This window comes from Bos mutus, chromosome 12, assembly GCF_027580195.1.
Source record: "Bos mutus isolate GX-2022 chromosome 12, NWIPB_WYAK_1.1, whole genome shotgun sequence".
In the NCBI taxonomy this organism is placed as follows: Eukaryota; Metazoa; Chordata; class Mammalia; order Artiodactyla; family Bovidae; genus Bos; species Bos mutus.
The window spans coordinates 80,934,059-80,954,150 of NC_091628.1; the positions used below are offsets into that span (position 1 = coordinate 80,934,059).

The 20,092-nt window shown below is 42.6% G+C and overlaps 1 protein-coding gene across 1 annotated transcript in view; it reads right to left on the bottom strand.

Moving 5' to 3' along the window:
• TM9SF2 (transmembrane 9 superfamily member 2) overlaps window positions 1-11,759 on the bottom strand; it is a 51,612-nt gene extending 39,853 nt beyond the window's left edge. Inside the window, 1 exon segment of the mRNA XM_005899253.3 lies at window positions 11,408-11,759. Within this exon segment, the coding sequence (XP_005899315.2) occupies window positions 11,408-11,572 (165 nt within the window). The 5' untranslated portion in view covers window positions 11,573-11,759.
• Between the last annotated feature and the right edge of the window lie 8,333 nt (window positions 11,760-20,092).

A 20,092-nucleotide genomic window follows, 5' to 3' on the forward strand; every position in this document is an offset into this window, starting at 1 on the left:
GGCTTAAAGCTCAACATTCAGAAAACGAAGATCATGGCATCTGGTCCCATCACTTCATGGCAAACAGATGGGTAAACAATGGAAACAGTGACAGACTTTCTTTTCTTAGGCTCCAAAATCACTGCAGATGGTGACTGCAGCCTTGAAATTAAAAGATGCTTACTCCTTGAAAGGAAAGTTATGACCAACCTAGACAGCATATTAAAAAGCAGAGACATTACTTTGCCCACAAAGGTCCGTCTAGTCAAGGCTATGGTTTTTCCAGTAGTCATGTACGGATGTGAGAGTTGGACTATAAAGAAAGCTGAGCGCCAAAGAATTGATGCTTTTGAACTGTGGTGTTGGAGAAGACTCTTGTGAGTCCCTTGGACTGCAAGGAGATCCAACCAGTCTATCCTAAAGGAAATCAGTCCTGAATTTTCATTGGAAGGACTGATGCTGAAGCTGAAACTCCAATACTTTGGCTACCTGATCCTAAGAACTGACTCATTTGAAAAGACTGATACTTGGAAAGATCGAAGGTGGGAGGAGAAGGGGACAACAGAGGATGAGATGGTTGGATGGTATCACCGACTCAATGGACATGAGTTTGAGTAAGCTCTGGGAGTTGGTGATGGACAGGGAGGCCTGGCATGCTGCAGTCCATGGGGTTGCAAAGAATCGGACACAACTGAGTGAATGAACTGAACTGAACTGATGGCTTACTCCCTACTTCACTCCCCTTTAGGAAACCCACAACACTTTAAATTCCAGTTTAACCTTTTAAAAAAACTATCTTGTCACAACTTTAGAAATCAAATTCACTGGCTTCCTCTAAGTCTCTGAATCAAGCTCTAGAAGCCAGGAAAATTTCTCTTCTAGACATCCTGCTAGTCTTCTGTTTATAAAATTTAGCATCATTTAAACTGATTATAACCACACTTACTCCATCTCAGGCTAGAGCCCAAAGACTCACACACTCTCCCTCGTTATTTTCTTAGTTGTACATTACTAGTTTTTATCCATCTCACACTTGGCATTTTGTCTAGTATCAACATCCCATTAAATTTACCTATCAACTTTTCCTGATCTGGTAAAGTAGCTTCGAATTCTACTCCTAATAACAAAAATGTTAACATCACCTAAGAAATATATTTCATTCTTGGTTTATGATTTATAAGGATGTCTACAATTTGTGGAGGGCTGTCCACAAAATTTTCCAAAACAGCAAAAAAAAAAAAAAAAAAAAAAATCCTTCCCACAAATCTTTCATCTAAACAAAAACTAACACACAACATACAAATAGAGAACAAAACTTCAGTATGGAGGGAGAATAGAGTTAGACTTCTGGATTCATTTCAAATCCTAGGTCTATTGTTAATAAACATGTGCTTATGGGCAAGTAATTTTGAATGTGAAGAATGAATGACATAATAATAAAAAAGAAAACAATACAGGTTCATAGTTGTCACACAGTAACTAATAAATTAAATGTCTAACTGGGAGCCCTGGTGGCTCAGCAGCAAAGAACTTGCCTGCCAATTCAGGAGATAGGGGTTCAATCCCTGGGTGACGAAGATCCCCTGGAGAAGGGAATGGCAACCCATTCCAGTATTCTTGCCTGGGAAATCCCATGGACAGTAGGCTAGAGTCCGTGGGGTCACAAAAGAGTTGGACACGACTTAGTGACTAAACTATAATAATAAACGCTTAACTGTAAGCTAAAGATCGCTATTACTGTCTATTATTTAAGAGGAACTGGACCTTCTTCAATCTATATACCTATCAGTGTAGGGATAACCTTGAGGGTTTCTGGGAGAGGCTGTCCCATCTCCCGCTCATTAAAGATACTAAGGACAGTGGCTTCTCATTTACTGTTTATGCCTATTCATTACTCCCTTCTTGGCTATTAGTCTAGGGAAGGGGAAGGTAATAATTATCAAGCACAACTCTCATAATAACCTTATGACCTAGGGATTACTTGCTCTGCTTTAAGACAAAGAAAAAAGTTCAAAAACTGGACTGCTGGTTCAGAAAAGCAAGTAATGAACTGCTGCTACCACTTTTAATTTCTGCTGCTCTCAGTCCTCCATTTTTCTCCTTCTGACACTTTTCCAATTACTTTTACAGGAAAGTTGGTCCATCATTGATATCACCACTAAATTATGGACCTTTCCCTGTCATTTGATGAACTAATCAAACACATCTTGGCTATTCAGTTCCTCTTGGCTATTTTTGTAGCACTTTCATTCATCCTACCTTTTTTACATTGTGAGATTTTGAAAATTTAAGACATCTCATTTAAAACATTCTAAGGGAACTTCCCTTATAGTCCAGTGGTGAAGACCATGGCAGGGGGTGAGAGTTCGATGCCTGGTGGAGGAATTAAGATCCCACATGCTCTGGGCATGACAAAAGAATGTTTTTTAATTAAAAAAATTAAAAAATAAAGCACGATAAGAACTGTAAATTAAAATGAATGATACCTTTTCACACAGAATATAGCAACTTACAATATATTTGTAAATATGCTACATTTATAACACTCTATTTTAAACATTGACTGTTACAATCAAACAAGGAATCTCAAAAGTATTATAAGTATCATAAAAATAGTATTACTAGATCTTCATAATACGACAGTAGGATAAATGTTAAAAATCGCAAGAAAGGAGAAAGGAATTAAGACTGCCAGTGAGTGTATGTGGTTTCATGAAGGGCAAAAGTACGCTACAAACATGACATTTGTCTCTAAAAAATGTTAAGTGCACACACAGATAAAACAAACAGAAGAAAATTTAAACAAACGTTGGTTCTAGAGGGCTAAGCGGTGGATATACTGATCATTATTCTTTCAACTCTTCTGAATTTTGAAAATTGCTGCAGGTAAAAGTTGGAAAAAGAAAAGGCTTTAAAGATAAGAGTGGACTTCAGTCATATTATGAAGTGACAGAAGCCAAATGAAAGCGATAAGAAATAAAGATGAAAGAGTAAAATTTAGTGTGGAAACATGTCAGAAGCAGGAAGGATGACTTCAAAAGAAGTAATAAATTGGGGGAAATACTAAAATTTGCAATGCATGTGAAAACCAAAGAACACTTACAACGACAAATCCTGAAAAACCATGAGAAATTCATTCAATCAACACATTTATTCAAAGCCCATAATGTCCTGTATTAGACACTGTGAATGCTATAATAAAATAAAACGCATGAATGCTTTGCCTTTTAAAGAATTTATAATCCAGGTGGGGGGAGAGGGCATTCATTGAAGGAAGTAAAAGAAAAAAGTGACAAAGCTATTTACGTGTTCTGGGGGTAGCTACTGGGAGTTAGTTTTCTAAATCTATGGGATTTAGTTTGCTTTTTTATTAAAATGGCAATCGCTATAAGAGAGCAGTATTTGATTAACTTTAGGGTCATTTTTCATTCTAAACATCTTTATTTCGCATCCCTACATTAATTAAATACATTTCCATCTGGAAATTTGCCTTAGAGATCGCCAACTCCTGAAGAGTCTTAAGGTTACTTTCAACATCCCCACTTTCAGACTGCCCCAAGATGAGTTATTACAAGCATGAAAAGTTGTGACAACATAAGAAAGGTACAGAGTAATCCTAAGCAAGACTGTAAATCCTAAAGCAAGACACAGACAAAACAAGACTGATTACAACACCACCCTAAGAAATCTTTTATGAAAATATTTTTATAGAGAGTTCTATCATCTCCCTTCTAAATCCTTCTCCTCCCAAATGTACAATTTTATTTCTAGTCCCCATCTGCCCATTCCACTTCTGACACCAACTTTGGTCACAACTGCTGTTGCTAAGTCGGTTCAGTCGTGTCTGACTCTGGGCGACCCTACGGGATTCTCTAGGCAAGAATACTGGAGTGGGCTGCTATTTCCTTCTCCTTGGTCACAACTACACCCTACTTTATGGCTTCAAGGTACATCTTGCTATAGGACCGAATTTCCCATTTCCTTGTTCGTTTTTGATTCTGCTTTTACAATTGCCATCACATGTGTCCCATCTTACACCTACTATTGTTTTTCAAGGTAGAGGGAAATCTCAGGGAAGAAATTTGACTTTGGGGACTTCCCTGGTGGTCCAGTGGTTAAGAATCTGCCTGCCAACGCAGGGGACACAGGTTCGATCCCTGGTCCGGGAAGATTCCACATGCCATGGAGCAACGAAGTCTGTGTGCCACAACTACTGAGCCCGCTTCGCCCTAGAGCCTGTGCTCTGCAAGAGAAGCCACGGCAATGAGAAGCCCATGCACCACAATTTATACAGAGTAGGTCCTGCTCACCACACTAGAGAAAGCCTGAACGCAGCAATGAAGCCTCAGCACGGCCAAAAAAAGAAAAAAAAGGCACTCTGTACAATGATCAATGCAAGTGACCAGTTACAAAAAGATCTGAGATACCAAGGTATGTGTGCACACCCACTAAGTCATGTCTGACTGTTGTGACCCCATGGACTATAGCCTGCCAGGCTCCTCTGTCCATGGGATTTCCCAGGCAAGAATACTGGAGTGGGTTGCCATTTCCTTCGCCAGGGGATCTTCCTGACCTAGGGATCGAACTCCTGTCTCTTGCATCTCCTGCATCAGCAGGTGGGTTCTTTACCAGCTGAGCCAGTGGGGAAAGCCAAGGTATAGCCATAGGGAAGGAAAACTATGGAAGCTTCAACCACTTTAATATTGGAGAAGTCCATAGTAGGAAAATGTCTAAAGGAGGAAAACCTTAACTCGGATGTAATTTACAAATCCCAACAGACGTGCTGGAATTCATAAATTCTGAGTTACCTCACCAACAGGGCCCAGAAGCTACTCTCCTAGATCCTAAGGTTCTTTCTCCACTCCCCATCAAAAAATAAAATTTCAACTTTAGACTGTATCAAAGGAAGGAGCAGACATATAAAATGTGACTGGTTAAAAACTGATTACGTAGGTAAAGAGCTTTTTGTTGTAAGTGCAGCAACTGTGCAAGTCCAGGATTACAAGCAGCTGGGCATCTGCAGGTGGGGCAGCAGAAGAGGTACCTGCCCGGCCCGCAGACCCAGGAGGATTCCAACGTGAAGAGCCCAGGCTTCGAACTCACACACTCCTGGAGCCGCAGCTTCAATTCGTCCTGACTAGAGGGCACTGCATCCTATCCAGCCTTCAGGGTCCCCATCTAAAAACCACAGGACTGTTCTGAGGATCAACTAAGGTTAATACACACCTGGCACACACAAAGTATACAAACTGCAGTCTCTATCACTGTTATTAGTAAAGGGCACTAAATAAGAATCAAAGGTCAGAGTAAGAAGAACTCTCTTAGAGAAAAATACATTCACCAATTTCTCACAAAGCTTTTCATAGATACTTAGTTAATTTTCATGGCAACAAAGAATGGCCTCACAGAGCGCAGACAGGCAGGAGCTACAATTAACTAGAGAACAACACTGACTAAGAGGGCGTGGTGATAGTACACTGCAAGCCAGAGTCAAAGCAGGGGTTTCCGGAACTGGGCTCTGAGGCCGAAAGAGCACAGACCAGTTTCTAGAACTTTTGTGTGTCTGCATGTGCAGCACATGGCTGCGGTCTTGTTCAAGAACACACCTCTTGCAGGGCTTCCTTCTATGGAGAGCCAGAGACAGTAGGACCGTATTTTATCTATATCAATCATGCCTGCTTTCCTAATCCTAGCTTTCACATCCACTATAATGAACAACCACAGCTTTAAAACAATTTCATGCAAAAAAAAAAAAAAAAGGAGTTTCCTTCGTGGCTTAGACAGTAAAGAATCTGCCGCAATGGAGACGCGTGTTTGATCCCTGGGTTGGAAAGATCCCCTGGAGAAGAGAATGGCTACCCACTCCAGTATTCTTGCCTGGAGGATTCCATGGACAAAATGGCCTGGCGGGCTACACTTAATAGGGTCGCAAAGAGTTGGACTCGACTGAAGTGACTGAACATGCACACACACGTGTAAATATTTTTTCTTTAAATATTTCAAAATCTCCAAACTGTCTCTATGGTCAAGTTAAAACACGTAAATGAATGTTCATTCTTGTATCTGTTCAGAACATTTAGAACTGTTTTCTTAAATTTGACTAATTCTACAGTAAAATGCAACTGCTCCCAAAATAACAGACACAGAATTTATTAAAAGCTTCTAAAAATAACTATCAAGAAAGGATATTTAAAAGTGAGATTCTGATTTTTTTTTAATTAAAAAAGTTGTTTAATTCAAATTTTTTTTCTTAACCACTAGGGGGTACATTTGGTCATTTCCCCTTACTAGACAGGAAAGAAAATCTTAAATCTTTCATCTAAGACAGGAAAGAAAATGTTAATCTTTCATCTAAGAACATCACAAGCCATTAAATAATTGCTTGAAAGTTAAAAGCAGCAAGGGTGAACTGCTCACTAATCTTCAGCTATTAGTCATTAGAATGCCACTCAGTACACTTAAGTGAAGTCGCTCAGTCGTGTCCAACTCTTTGCGACCCCATGGACTGTAGCCTACCAGGTTCCTCTGTCCATGGGATTTTCCAGGCAATAGTACTGGAGTGGATTGCCATTTCCTTGTCCAGGGGATCTTCCCAACCCAGGGATTGAACCCGGGTCTCCCGCATTGTAGACAAACACTTTACCATCTGAGCCACCAGCGAAGTCTTAAAACTCAGTCTAAAGCTAACTGCACATTTTACCCTGTGAAGATCTATTCACTCTTGACCAGGGCTTATTCTACTTATTGTTGTCAACACATTATCCCCTGAGTTTAAGAAAGTAAAATGCTAGAGGAAAGGAATCAGATCAGTCGCTCAGTCGTGTCCAACTCTTTGCGACCCCATGAATCGCAGCACGCCAGGCCTCCCTGTGCATCACCATCTCCCGGAGTTCACTCAGACTCACATCCATCGAGTCAGTGATGCCATCCAGCCATCTCATCCTCTGTCGTCCCCTTCTCCTCCTGCCCCCAATCCCTCCCAGCATTAGAGTCTTTTCCAATGAGTCAACTCTTCGTATGAGGTGGCCAAACTACTGGAGTTTCAGCTTTAGCATCATTCCTTCCAAAGAAATCCCAGGGCTGATCTCCTTCAGAATGGACTGGTTGGATCTCCTTGCAGTCCAAGGGACTCTCAAGAGTCTTCTCCAACACCACAGTTCAAAGGCATCCATTCTTCGGCGCTCAGCCTTCTTCACAGTCCAACTCTCACATCCATACATGACCACAGGAAAAACCATAGCCTTGACTAGATGAACCTTTACACCATACTTTAATTCTTTAATACTGTGGCTTCAAAAACTAACAAAATAAGAGAAAAAAATTAAAAGAAAAACCTCAATAGCAGCAAAAGTAATGCAGCACTAAAAAACTGTTTTGGGTACCATGACAAAGCTATTAAATTTATAAATAAGAACTATAAAATACTGAGGAGACGGAGGGAGTCATTTAGCTCGTGACAGTCTTCCCAGGTGGTGCTGGTGGTAAACTACCCGCCTACCAATGCAGGAGACAGAGACGCAGGTCTGAATCCTGGGTCAGGAAGATCCCCTGGGGGAGGGCGTGGCAACTGCTGCAGTATGACTGCCCGTGAGAATCCCAAGGACAGAGCCCATGGGGTCAGAGTAGGACACAGCTGAAGCAACTTAGCATACATACAGGCACTGTAAATCAAATCTTTCTTGGAAAAAACCTGGTGATATTAAATAGGGCTATAAAATTGTTTCTTGCCTTTGAACAAGTAATTTGTGAATATGCAAGTAATTCCTGCTAAATACATCCTAGCAATGTTACTTATAGTAGAGAAAAATCAGGACCAATCTAAATGCCCTGTAAGCAAGAAATAAACCATAGTATACTAACACAATGAAATACTATATATTCAATAAAAACCTCATGAAAACGTGCACTACGTTGATGCTCAAATGTATATGTAATGATACCAAGCTTAAAAAAAAATCATACACACACACAAAAAGCCACAGAACACAGTCACACTATTTATAAAGGTAAATGAAGATCATAAATCAGAAGCTAGAAAAATATGAATAGGATTTGATGTTCACTGGATTCCTGATTCTATGATAGTAAATTGAACATAAAATAATTCTGAGAGGAGAAAATAACTGAATCCTCAGGGTTCTTTTGACTGTCTCTCAGTATACATAGTGAGCCAGATACAGGACATGGACTTCACAGGATATGTAAAGACTATAGTCCATAAATTACAGTTACCCTGAAGATAAGCTTGATTCATCTCTATACCTATGAATATTGCATAATACTGCAACAATGATAAGTACTGTACTTTCTCTCTAGTGAAGGCAAAATATCCTTCAAGGGGAATATATAATAAGCAGTGTGTATTGGCTCAGCCAGTAAAGAATCTGTCTGTAATGCAGGAGACCGAGGTTCAATCCCTTGGTCAGTAAGATCCCCTGGAGAAGAAAATGGCAATCCATTCCAGGATTCTTGCCTGGGAAATCCCATGGACAGAGAGTTGGGACACAACTTAGGTGGGACTAAACCACCACCACCATACAACAAGCAAATATGATAATCTCTATTTTACAGATGGAAAAAAAAACTGATGGAAATGGTTATCAATGACCTGCCCAGTTCATCCAACTCCTGATTTCCTAACATAAAATCACTGCAGATGGTGATTGCAGCCATCAAATTAAAAGATGCTTACTCCTTGGAAGCAAAGTTATGACCAACCTAGATAGCATATTCAAAAGCAGAGACATTACTTTGTCAACAAAGGTCCATCTAGTCAAGGCTATGGTTTTTCCAGTAGTCGTGTATGGATGTGAGAGTTGGACTATAAAGAAAGCTGAGCGCTGAAGAATTGATGCTTCTGAGCTGTGGTGTTGGAGAAGACTCTTGAGAGTCCCTTGGACTGCAAGGAGATCCAACCAGTCCATCCTAAAGGAGATCAGTCCTGGGTGTTCATTGGTAGGACTGATTTTGAAGCTGAAACTCCAATACTTTGGCCACATGATGTGAAAAGCTGACTCATTTGAAAAGACCCTGATGCTGGGAAAGATTGAGGGCAAGAGGAGAAGGGGACGACAGAGGATGAGGTGGTTGGATGGCATCACCGACTCAATGGACATGGGTTTGGGTGAACTCCGGGAGTTGGTGACGGACAGAGAGGCCTGGCATGCTGCGGTTCATGGGGTTGCAAAGAGTCAGACATAACTGAGCGACTGAACTGAAAAGCATCTTCTGGAAATAATCATTTATAATAAATATTATAATATTTATAATTTTAATATATTTCAATATATTTATAATTATTCCCACGTCACAATTCCAGTTCCAATTTTAAAAATGTTTTTCTAACAGTGTACAGAAGACTGTCTTCCTTAACAAACGTGGAACGATGAGAAAAAATTATTAATTCCCTGATTGATGTAATGAAAGTTTAGACTGTTTATTGTTTTTCTCCTTTGAGAGGCAAAGAGAAGAAATGTTAAAGTATACTTTAAATTCCCTAAACCAATTAGTCAAATTCTAGGGGAAAAGTGTTAAAAGTACATCTTTGTACTGGTCTGATATTTGCTACCACTGACCAAGATGTGAATGCAGCTGGCCACACAGAAGAAATCCAAACATCTCAGAAATCAAACATGATCTATCTTGCCTGTTTTATTCCTACATCTGTGAGAATGAAAAGGCCAAAAGGACTCCCTGAAATTAATCAAGAGTTTACTATTTTAAAAGTTTTAAAAGTAGCTACCTAAAAGGACCTGTCGAGGAAACAAAATTACCTGAGGAAACAAAATTACCTAACCATTACCTAACTGGAAGAACACCTGTAAATTTCACTCATACTCATGTTTGAAGTCCATCTCAAATGTCACTTCCTCTCTGCAGCTTTCCCTGAAGACTCCAATCCACAGATGTTTCCTCATTTGTGTTTCAGAGCACTTTGGACATACATCTTTTATAACATCACATTCTGATAATCTGTCATAAGCTTATGACCTTTGAGTTTCCTAGGAGACAGGAATATTTTTGTCTCTATAGGCACTAGTTATACAATACACAATTGCTGTTAAGTTTAAAGACCAAACACTAAGTTTTAAAGGCTGGTTACTACAATATTTACTGGAAAAACCAGTGTGCTTGTGGGACAAGCTCTCTCTTCCATTTGGAAGCACTGTTTGTTTGGGTTTTTTTCAGCCAGAACTCTTAAGAGTGAAAGCGCCTTGCACTGCAAGGTACCAGAGTTACAGTACTGAAGCGCCGTTAACCTGCGTGGAATTTAAAGATCTTCAAATATTTTCAAGGATCCAATTTTTTAAACAGAAACTGTAAAATGCCATGAAAAATTTAACAGCTTCTTTAGTGCCCTAAAATAAGCTCAAAATTCACAACTATAGTAAAGCTAGTAGTAATAAAATTAACACCAGCTTAAAAAATTCAAACTTAGTAAATAAACCTATTTATAGATTGTAAACGTCTGCTGAAGGACTATTTGAATTGTTAAAATTATTAACGGTTTCAAAGACTTTTCTCGCGCCCCAAAGGGTAAGTTTTAGCCATCTAAAATAATTGCGTAGGTATACTGTCCTGCCCTATGCCGAATAACCCCGAAACAGATTACTTATGTCTCTTTTACAAAGTAGTTAAACTGAAAGCCTTGGGTTTAAGGTCGTTAAGAGATCACAAAGTTTTCAAGGTCTGCCCTAGGAAGAAGAAAACGTCGCCTTCTCCTGTCGCCTGCTTCTTTACAGTGTTCAAAATCGTCTTAAAGAAACTGAACAGGGGGATCTTATATATATATTTTTGCATACTAAAAACTTTTTTTTTTTTTTAACACACTTAAAAGGTTAAGACATGAACGGTCTCAGCCATCACAACAACTCTTTATTAAACGCAATTCACACGGTTCTGGGTGTAAAAACTTCACAAATAAGGAAGCGACTCCTAATCTTGAGGTTAAAAATACACCCCCAACCCCAAGTCCTAGAAAGCACAAGACCTCATAACCGACCAGGATTCCAGAAAAGTAGAAAATTTAGGAAGCCAGGAGATCAAAGAGTTCCTGCAAGACCTGGCGAGGGCCCCTTCCTTGGCGCGAACACACCCTCTTATCCGTGGAGCGCTCACCAACCCGCACACAGCTCACTGTCCCCGGTTCACTCACTCACACACACATACACACACACAAACACACACCTGCTCGCTCGACCTGGCCCCGCCAGACCTGAGGCGCGCCGAGGCCCACCAAGTCCTCCACAACCTACCCCCGCCGCTCACCGAGGCCGTTTCGGAGCCGCCACCGACCCACGGCCCCGCACTTTTGAGGGGCGACACCGACCGCAACCCCCGCCCCACGGCGGCTACGCCCCCTTCCCCTCGGACCCCGGCTCCCCCCAGGGCAGGGTGAGGCGGGTGTTGTCCGCCGGGCCGCGCCCACCTTGCACTCGTCGGTCTTCTTCTCTTCCTCGCAGAAGTTGACGGGCGCCAGGCCGGGCAGGTAGAAAGCGGCGCCCCGACGCGGGCCCGGGGCCGCCCCCAGCAGTAGCAGCGACAGCAGCAACCACCACCGAGGGGGACACGGCGCCGGTAGCCTCGCGCTCATGACGGCTGTCTCGGGGAAAAGGCGGCCGAGCCGCCGGGCGGAAAAGAGGGAAGGAGGGACGGGGGCGAGGCTCGGAGACGACGAGCAGGCCGCCCAAGCTGAAGGAGGCCGTCCCCGCGACGGAGAGTTCCGGTGGCTCTAGGAGACGGCGCGGGTTCCGCAACAGAACCGACCCGGACCTCTACGGCGCATGCGCGAGGCCGCCCGCACATGCTCCGTGCGAGCGGCCGCGAGCGCTCCGGGGAGTTTCTGGGAGGGAGCGGCGAGGAAATCCACTTTCCGTGTTTTCGGCGGGCCAGCTAGGGCTGTTGCTACGAGAGAGGTTCCAGCGCCCGCATTCCGATTCCAAATTCCGATCTGGAGCCCCCTTGGGGCGTCGGGGAGCGTGTCTCTCTTGCCCAGCGCCCCAGGCTTGCTGCCATGCCTCATTTTCCCAGTTTTCCTCGCCTCAGTGCCTGAGGCACACCAACCCCCATTACGGACTTGTAATATTACACAAAGTACTTGCTGATGAAGGATGAGTTGGCAGAGGGAAGAAGTTTGGGAGACGGTTAGGTGCAGGATCGGAGAAGGCAATGGCACCCCACTCCAGCACTCTTGCCTGGAAAATCCCATGGACGGAGGATCCTGGTGGGCCGCAGTCCATGGGGTCGCTAAGAGTCGGACAAGACTCAGCGACTTCACTTTCACTTTTCACTTTCATGCATTGGAGAAGGAAATGGCAACCCAGTCCAGTGTTCTTGCCTGGAGAATCCCAGGGACGTGGGAGCCTGGTGGGCTGCCGTCTATGGGGTCGCACAGTCGGACACGACTGAAGCGACTTAGCAGTAGCAGTAGGTACAGGATAAGGAAAAAAAGAGGGGAGAAACCAGCCGCCCATCTTCAAATAGCTACTCAGAGGTGTTTGCAGGGTCCGGTTCCCAGCACTGGATGCAGTGGCTCCTTGGGTGGGACAGTTTGTTTTTTGCATAGTGTTTGCATAGACTAAATAAGACTCCCCTTAAGGGTGAGTGGAAATGAGGTGGGGAGGAAAATGGACTAGGCAAGTAGGGGAAGATAAGGTTGACATTTCTTTACAAAGGAAGACATGGGCATACTCTAGAGCCCAGTGAGAAATGTAGTTCATGCAAAATAGAAATCTGGGACGATCATACTTGAGCAAATTTCTGTCACTTTTCCTATTGAAGCGATGCGCTGCCTGTGCTAGTGTGTGCACGACGTACTTGTGTGTGTTTGTGTGGTACACTGTTCCAGGAGAAACTTGCTTTTGGTGACAAAGGAAAACACACAACATGGAAGTTTTAAGTTTTATTCAGGGAACTTACTGAGGAACATAGCATAGAAAACCCCCTCTCAGATAGCTCTGAAGAACCGGTCTCAAGAGGTAAGGGAGGAGACAGGATGTATATGAGTTTTTTGGCTGGAACAAAATAGCTAGGCCAATATCCAAAGGTTACTGCTAATCACAAAGAATAGACATCTCAAGTTAAAGATTTTACTGTTTTTGTACATATGAGCGGATGCAAGCATCTGAGTTCAGTGAAATTATTCCTTAGATATGCATCTTAACTATCCAGGGCCAGGCTCCGAAGCACAGAATATTGATTTTTCTCCATCCTGAGTTCCCCTCAGGGTGCACTGTTGTTGGGTGACTGCAGTAGCAAATGGCTTGATCCTTGCAGAACTGGAAGTATGGGCCACAGTTTTTGCTTACGAAGTCCATTCCTCTGATGTTTAACTTTCAATCAAATCTGCAGAAGAAGCCATCTATTTAGACCACATAGCAAGGAATTATAACCCAGATGTACCCCCAGCTCAGAATTCAAGAATGGGCAAGTTTGCTAAGAGGGATAATTCAGAAAAGTGTGAAGCCCCGTGCAACCCTATCTAAATTCTTGTGAGTATCTGCACGTTCCCCGCACCCCCCCCCCGGAAATTTTATAACATTTATTAAATTTTCAAAGGAATCTATGACCAAGCAAAAGGCTAAGAACTACTGATCTATATTCTGTGGGGATAACCAGAATAATGAAGAATTCTTGCTTGCAGAGGTGCACACTAAGAACTGCAGCTTTGGGACACTACTATCCATTCACGTGCACACCTTGAGCAAATTAATTTATCAAGTTCCAGGTAACAGGGAGAATTGGGAAGTAGAGAGAAAAGGTTGTCCATCTTCTTTAGATGATTGAGAAGATTAAGGGAGAATGGGAGAGAGGGCGGGAATATACATTAAGCGCAGGGCAGAGGAAAGAAAAAAGGGAGCCATTTTTATAACCAAAGCTGGGGTTCGGGGAGGAGGTGAGTAGGAGGCTGAGGGGGTCTGAGCGGTGGGATCCTGTCTAGGTCGCTTCTCCCTGGAGCAAATCAGTTAACATATTTGTTGAACTTATTTGGGCTGGTGAAAACACTTCCATACTTGAAGTCATAGAGATTTCCAATATAATAAGAGGAAGCAAATGTTCTCTATATTTAGAAAGGGGCAGAAAAATGAACATTTCTTGTCTACTATCTTCTGTTTATGCGGTGCCACTAAATACTTGATCTTCACTATCTCACTGGCCCTATCCCAACCTTTTCCTCCTGTTTTGCATATCACCTGCTTCTCAAGCCCCAAACCTAGAAGATAACCTAAATTTCTTCTTTGGGAAGAAGATTTGGGAGAATGGCATTGAAACATGTAAAATATCATGTAAGAAACGAGTTGCCAGTCCAGGTTCGATGCACGATACTGGATGCTTGGGGCTAGTGCACTGAGACGACCCAGAGGGATGGTATGGGGAGGGAGGAGGGAGGAGGGTTCAGGATGGGGAACACAGGTATACCTGTGGCGGATTCATTTTGATATTTGGCAAAACTAATACAATTATGTAAAGTTTAAAAATAAAATAAAATGTAAATAAAATAAAATAAAATGATGTGGAAAAAAAAATCAAAAAAGAAATCAAAATTTGCATAGAAACTAATGAAAATGAAAACACAACAACTCAAAACCTGTGGGACACTTTAAAAGCAGTCCTAAGGGGAAAGTTCATAGCAATACAGGCATACCTCAAGAAACAAGAAAAAAGTCAAATAAATAACCTAACCCTACACCTAAAGCAACTAGAAAAGGAAGAAATGAAGAACCCCAGGGTTAGTAGAAGGAAAGAAATCTTAAAAATTAGGACAGAAATAAATGCAAAAGAAACAAAAGCCCATAGCAAAAATCAACAAAGCCAAAAGCTGGTTCTTTGAAAGGATAAATAAAATTGACAAACCATTAGCCAGACTCATCAAGAAACAAAGGGAGAAAAATCAAATCAATAAAATTAGAAATGAAAATGGAGAGATCACAACAGACAACACAGAAATACAATGGATCATAAGAGACTACTATCAACAATTATATGCCAATAAAATGGACAACGTGGAAGAAATGGATAAATTCTTAGAAAAGTACAACTTTCCAAAACTGGACCAGGAAGAAATAGAAAATCTTAACAGACCCATCACAAGCACGGAAATTGAAACTGTAATCAAAAATCTTCCAGCAAATAAAAGCCCAGGTCCAGACGGCTTCACAGCTGAATTCTACTGAAAATTTAGAGAAGAGCTAACACCTATCCTGCTCAAACTCTTCCAGAAAATTGCAGAGGAAGGTAAACTTCCAAACTCATTCTATGAGGCCACCATCACCCTAATACCAAAACCTGACAAAGATTCCACAAAAAAAGAAAACTACAGGCCAATATCACTGATGAACATAGATGCAAAAATCCTTAACAAAATTCTAGCAATCAGAATCCAACAACACATTAAAAAGATCATACACCATGACAAAAATAAATAAATAAAGTTCACTGGGCCGCTGAAGTACACTAAATCCTTTCAATACTTTCCAAATCCACAGCTACACTCTAGTCCGAGCCAAAATCTGTTCTCTCGGACTAGTACTTCCTGCAATAGCCTCTCAGCGTCCACTCTTGACAATAGCAACCTCATAAAATCTTTAAATCACTCAATTCCACTCTTCTGCCTAACCTTGACACTCCAAAACACTTATTGCTACCTGGCATTAACGTGGTTATTTGTGGACTGCCTCACCCCCGCCTCTACAGTACCATCTAGAACACGAAGGAGGAGCTAGTAACGGGAGAACACTACTGGAACTGGTACTGAATTGGCCAGACCACATCAATTCTAGATCTGAATTGACAGTCACAGACTTTCAACCACCTGATGCGATCAGCCAACTCATTGGAAAAGACCCTGCTGCTGGGAAAGACTGAAGGCAGGAGAAGGGGACGACAGAGGATGAGATGGTTGGATGGCCTCACCGATTCAATGGACATGAGTTTGAGCAAGCTCGGGGAGATGGTGACGGACAGGGAAAACTGGCGTGCTGCAGGCAATGGGATAGCAAAAAGTCTGACACGGCTTGAACGACTGAAAAACAACAGACTTTTAGCGCTGACTTAAACCTGACGTTTTCCACACGCGTTTATCCTCCATTCACAGAGGAAAGAAAGGGGACGGGCTGCCAGCTCGCCGTCAAATGGCTACTGGAGACCCAGCCCGCAGAAGTGTCTAAGGCGTGTCTTCTCGCTTCCCTACCCACATCACCACCTCTATCCGCCGAGCTCAGCATTAGCAAAAACCCGGAAAAGGGAAGCCTGTATCTATAACAATGGTCTCCGGTCTCCAGACGCAATCTGGCCCGCCCACTGCGCGGATTGCGCGTGCGCACGCCCAGCAGCCAGCCGCACCTCGCCAACTCCTACCCCGGCGACCTCGTTCCCGCTTCCGCCTTCACAGTTCAGACACGTCACCCCGCGAGGCCTGGCCTGGTGGGCGCGGCCGGGGCGTTGCTCAGCCGAGGGGCGGGGCTTAGCCGCGGGGTGGAGCTCACTCCTCACTTCCGCATCCGGTCTGGGCGGGCTTCTCTCGTTTACCTAGCGCAGGTGCGCCTGCCTGCCAGGTGCCTGGGGACTGGAGTGGGGAAATCGCCCGGTTCGTCATCCAGGCCGCAAAGTGGAGTCCCTTCCTTGTACGCGCTTGCTCTCTGGCCGCTGCCACGCAGAAAGGCTGAGTGGGGAATTCTTGATCAGAAATTCTTGAGAAGAAATGAAGTTTTCCTTCCATCCTTCCCTGGACTGTGACTCTCCCCTTCCTCCCGAGACAACTAATATTTCTGATTCGACTCTAACACTTAGGATTTTTCTCCTTTACTCTGCTACAGGTAGCTTTTGCCAACTCCGATGCAAGGCTGTTTGACAGCCTGGAGTTTGGTTCTTTCACTCTTTTTTTGCCGAAGTTATTTGGACAGTATGTTTTTCGGTAATTCCCAGGGCTTCTATGTCTACTCGCAAATGAAATACAGGATCTTAGTTAAATTTTAGTTTCAGATGAACCATGAGTAATTTTTAAGTCTGTGTACATCCCAAATATTCTATGGGACTTGTGTATGTTTTACCTGGCAGCCTTACCTACGTGTCACGTTGCAGGAGAGGCAGTTGTGCCCTGCTCGTAGTGTGCCTGTAGAAATTTTTTATAAGATAAAAATCTCCTCATTGCCATTCCGTTTCTGATATAAAATTGTGATAGGGACAAAAAGTCACCCATTGTCCTCTTCCCTCCCAGTCTGAACACTGCAACTTGGAAATAAAATTGACCTGGAGGCTGTAAACACAACTCGTGGTAGTTCAGAGCCAAGATATCTGAAGTTTTAAGATGAAAAGTGGTTCCCAGGACAACATAACTTGATCTGTAGGCTAAAAGTAGGCATTGTACCAGAAGGATTATTTAGCCAGCAGAACCTGGAAGAATGAAAGCCACAGAGGCAAACCCTAAAGTATAAAGACTCCACATCTGAAGTGGTTGTATGTCTGTGATGTAAATGGAGGTATTCTAATCACATATAGCCAGTTCGACTTGCTCTGAATTTATATCCCAACCAAATTTCTGCTTACAACGTAGCTTGTCATGTAGTTTGCTTACAGAGAGAGAATGTTTGCTGGATTCAGGTAGCTGGTCTTCTCTGGAATTACTGTTGTTAACTTCACTGAAGCATAATTTTTTACATGCAACTCACTCACTTTAAGTATACAAATTAATGAGTTTTAGCAAATTTATCGGCCATCATCACCATAATATAGGTTTAGAACATCATCCCAAACAAGACCTTTAACATTTAATCCCTCTTTGCACATACAGCTTCAGGGACCACTAATCTACTTTTAGTCTATAATTGTGCCTTTTCTGACTCCTCTGGTTCTTTTTTTAAATTATTAATTAATCATTTCATTTAGCCATCAGTTTCAGTGTCTGTGGCTAATGTAATTTCACCCTAGAGATAAGTCTGTTTTTAGTGTCCTGACAAGTAAATAGTCTCAGGCTGTTGGATTATTCCACTTGGGGGATCCAGTGTCAATGCCCTCCAACCGAAGACCACCAGGAGGAACACACCAGGGCTTATGTCTGTCACTATTGAGTTTCAGTTCAGTTCAGTCGCTCAGTCGTGTCCGACTCTTCGCGACCCCATGAATCACAGCACGCCAGGCCTCCCTGTCCATCACCAACTCCTGGAGTTCACCCAAACCCACGTCCATCGAGTTGGTGATGCCATCCAGCTATCTCATCCTCTGTCGTCCCCTTCTCCTCCTGCCCCCAATCCCTCCCAGCATCAGAGTCTTTTCCAATGAGTTACTGCTTGATAAAATGAAGGATATACAACATGGGGTTTCTCAGTAAGAGGGTGTTAGAAAGCGACTAATTTTAGGATTTGGGGCTTGTGCTGGGTGGTTTGGGGGAGTGTTTAAAGAAGTGGAGCTTTGCTCTGGATTGGAAGCTGCCAGGAAACCGGAGAGATTAAGACTGATTATCTTAAGTCTTATCTAGAAGGAGGGCAGACTAGACTGAGGCTAAAGCTATATAGTTGGTAAAGAAACAGCAAGCACTATTCTCAGCCTGAGCGGGGGGATGTCTGGTCCTTTTGTGGTTAATGTTTAGAGTTTTATTGTTGTTTAAACATAATTACAACAGGCCCCTGATCATGGTCATGGTCAGAGTGGCCTAGCTGAGGTCCATGTTCTCTGAAATCATTTATACTCAACAGAGCCTAGCTGTGATTACCAGCCCAAACTGTCAGGGGCTGTTTTTCACTTTTTCACCAAGATAATGCCATCTTGTCTGGATAAACTACTGCTCATTCACTCCTTTGTGTCACTAAATATATTTGCCTTTTTCCTGAAACTTCTGCAAAAAAAATTTGGGTCACTCGGGTATACTTGAACCCTCAAATTCAGATTGTGGTAATTTTTATGGATTTTTAAATAGTTCACCTTCGTCTTGTAAGTGAGGTAGTGAACAATGTTAGTATTCTATTTGTTTGCTTTATTTCATGACCCTATATCTTTTATTTATTTATTTGGTTTTGCCAAGTCTTAGTTGCAGCATGTGGGATCTTGTTCCCTAACCAGGGATTGAACCCAAGCCCCCTGCAGTGGGAGAGCAGAGCCTTAGCCACCAGACCACCAGGGAAGTCCCATCTGGACTTTTAAATGCAGTTTAGCAATATTTGCTGTGCATATAACCAACAGAATGTTCATATCCAGGATACAAGGACTTTTATTAATTGTTACAAAAGATAACTAAGTAGAAAAGGGGGCAAGAGATAAAACAGACACACCAGAAGAGTAGCCAATGGTTAACAAAAATGAAAAGATGTTTAACTTCATTCATCATGAGGAAATTGCATATTAAAACCTCAATGAGACACAGTTACATAAACAGCAGAAGAGCTTAAATTTAAAAACCGACGATACCAAGTATTGACAGGGCCACGGAACAACTGAGAGGCCCATCCACTGTCAGTGGGTATGTAAACTGGTGGAAAATTATTTTGCACACATATTTTTATAACCCAGAAATTTCACTCCTAGATCTAAACGCCTATTTACATTCACCAAAAGATATGTTAACCAAGATAGAATTCTACTGTCCAGCTACAGCAGAATGGAATAACACCTTGTAGTATATCGTTCTACTATACAGCAACGAAGACAAATCACTGTCAAAGACAACAATGTGTATTCATCCCACAAACATACTAAGTGAAAGAAACACACTTTCACAAGTGTGAAAACACTTGTATGATTCCATTTATCTAAAGTTCAGAAACAGACAAAACTAATCTATGATGTTCGAAATCAGGGTAGTGAGTACCTTTCAGATCAGATCAGATCAGATCAGTTGCTCAGTCATGCCTGACTCTTTGAGACCCCATGAATTGCAGCACGCCAGGCCTCCCTGTCCATCACCAACTCCCGGAGTTCACTCAGACTCACGTCCATCGAGTCAGTGATGCCATCCAGCCATCTCATCCTCTGTCGTCCCCCTTCTCCTCCTGCCCCCAATCCCTCCCAGCATCAGAGTCTTTTCCAATGAGTCAACTCTTCGCATGAGGTGGCCAAAGTACTGGAGTTTCAGCTTTAGCATCATGCCTTCCAAAGAAATCCCAGGGCTGATCTCCTTCAGAAT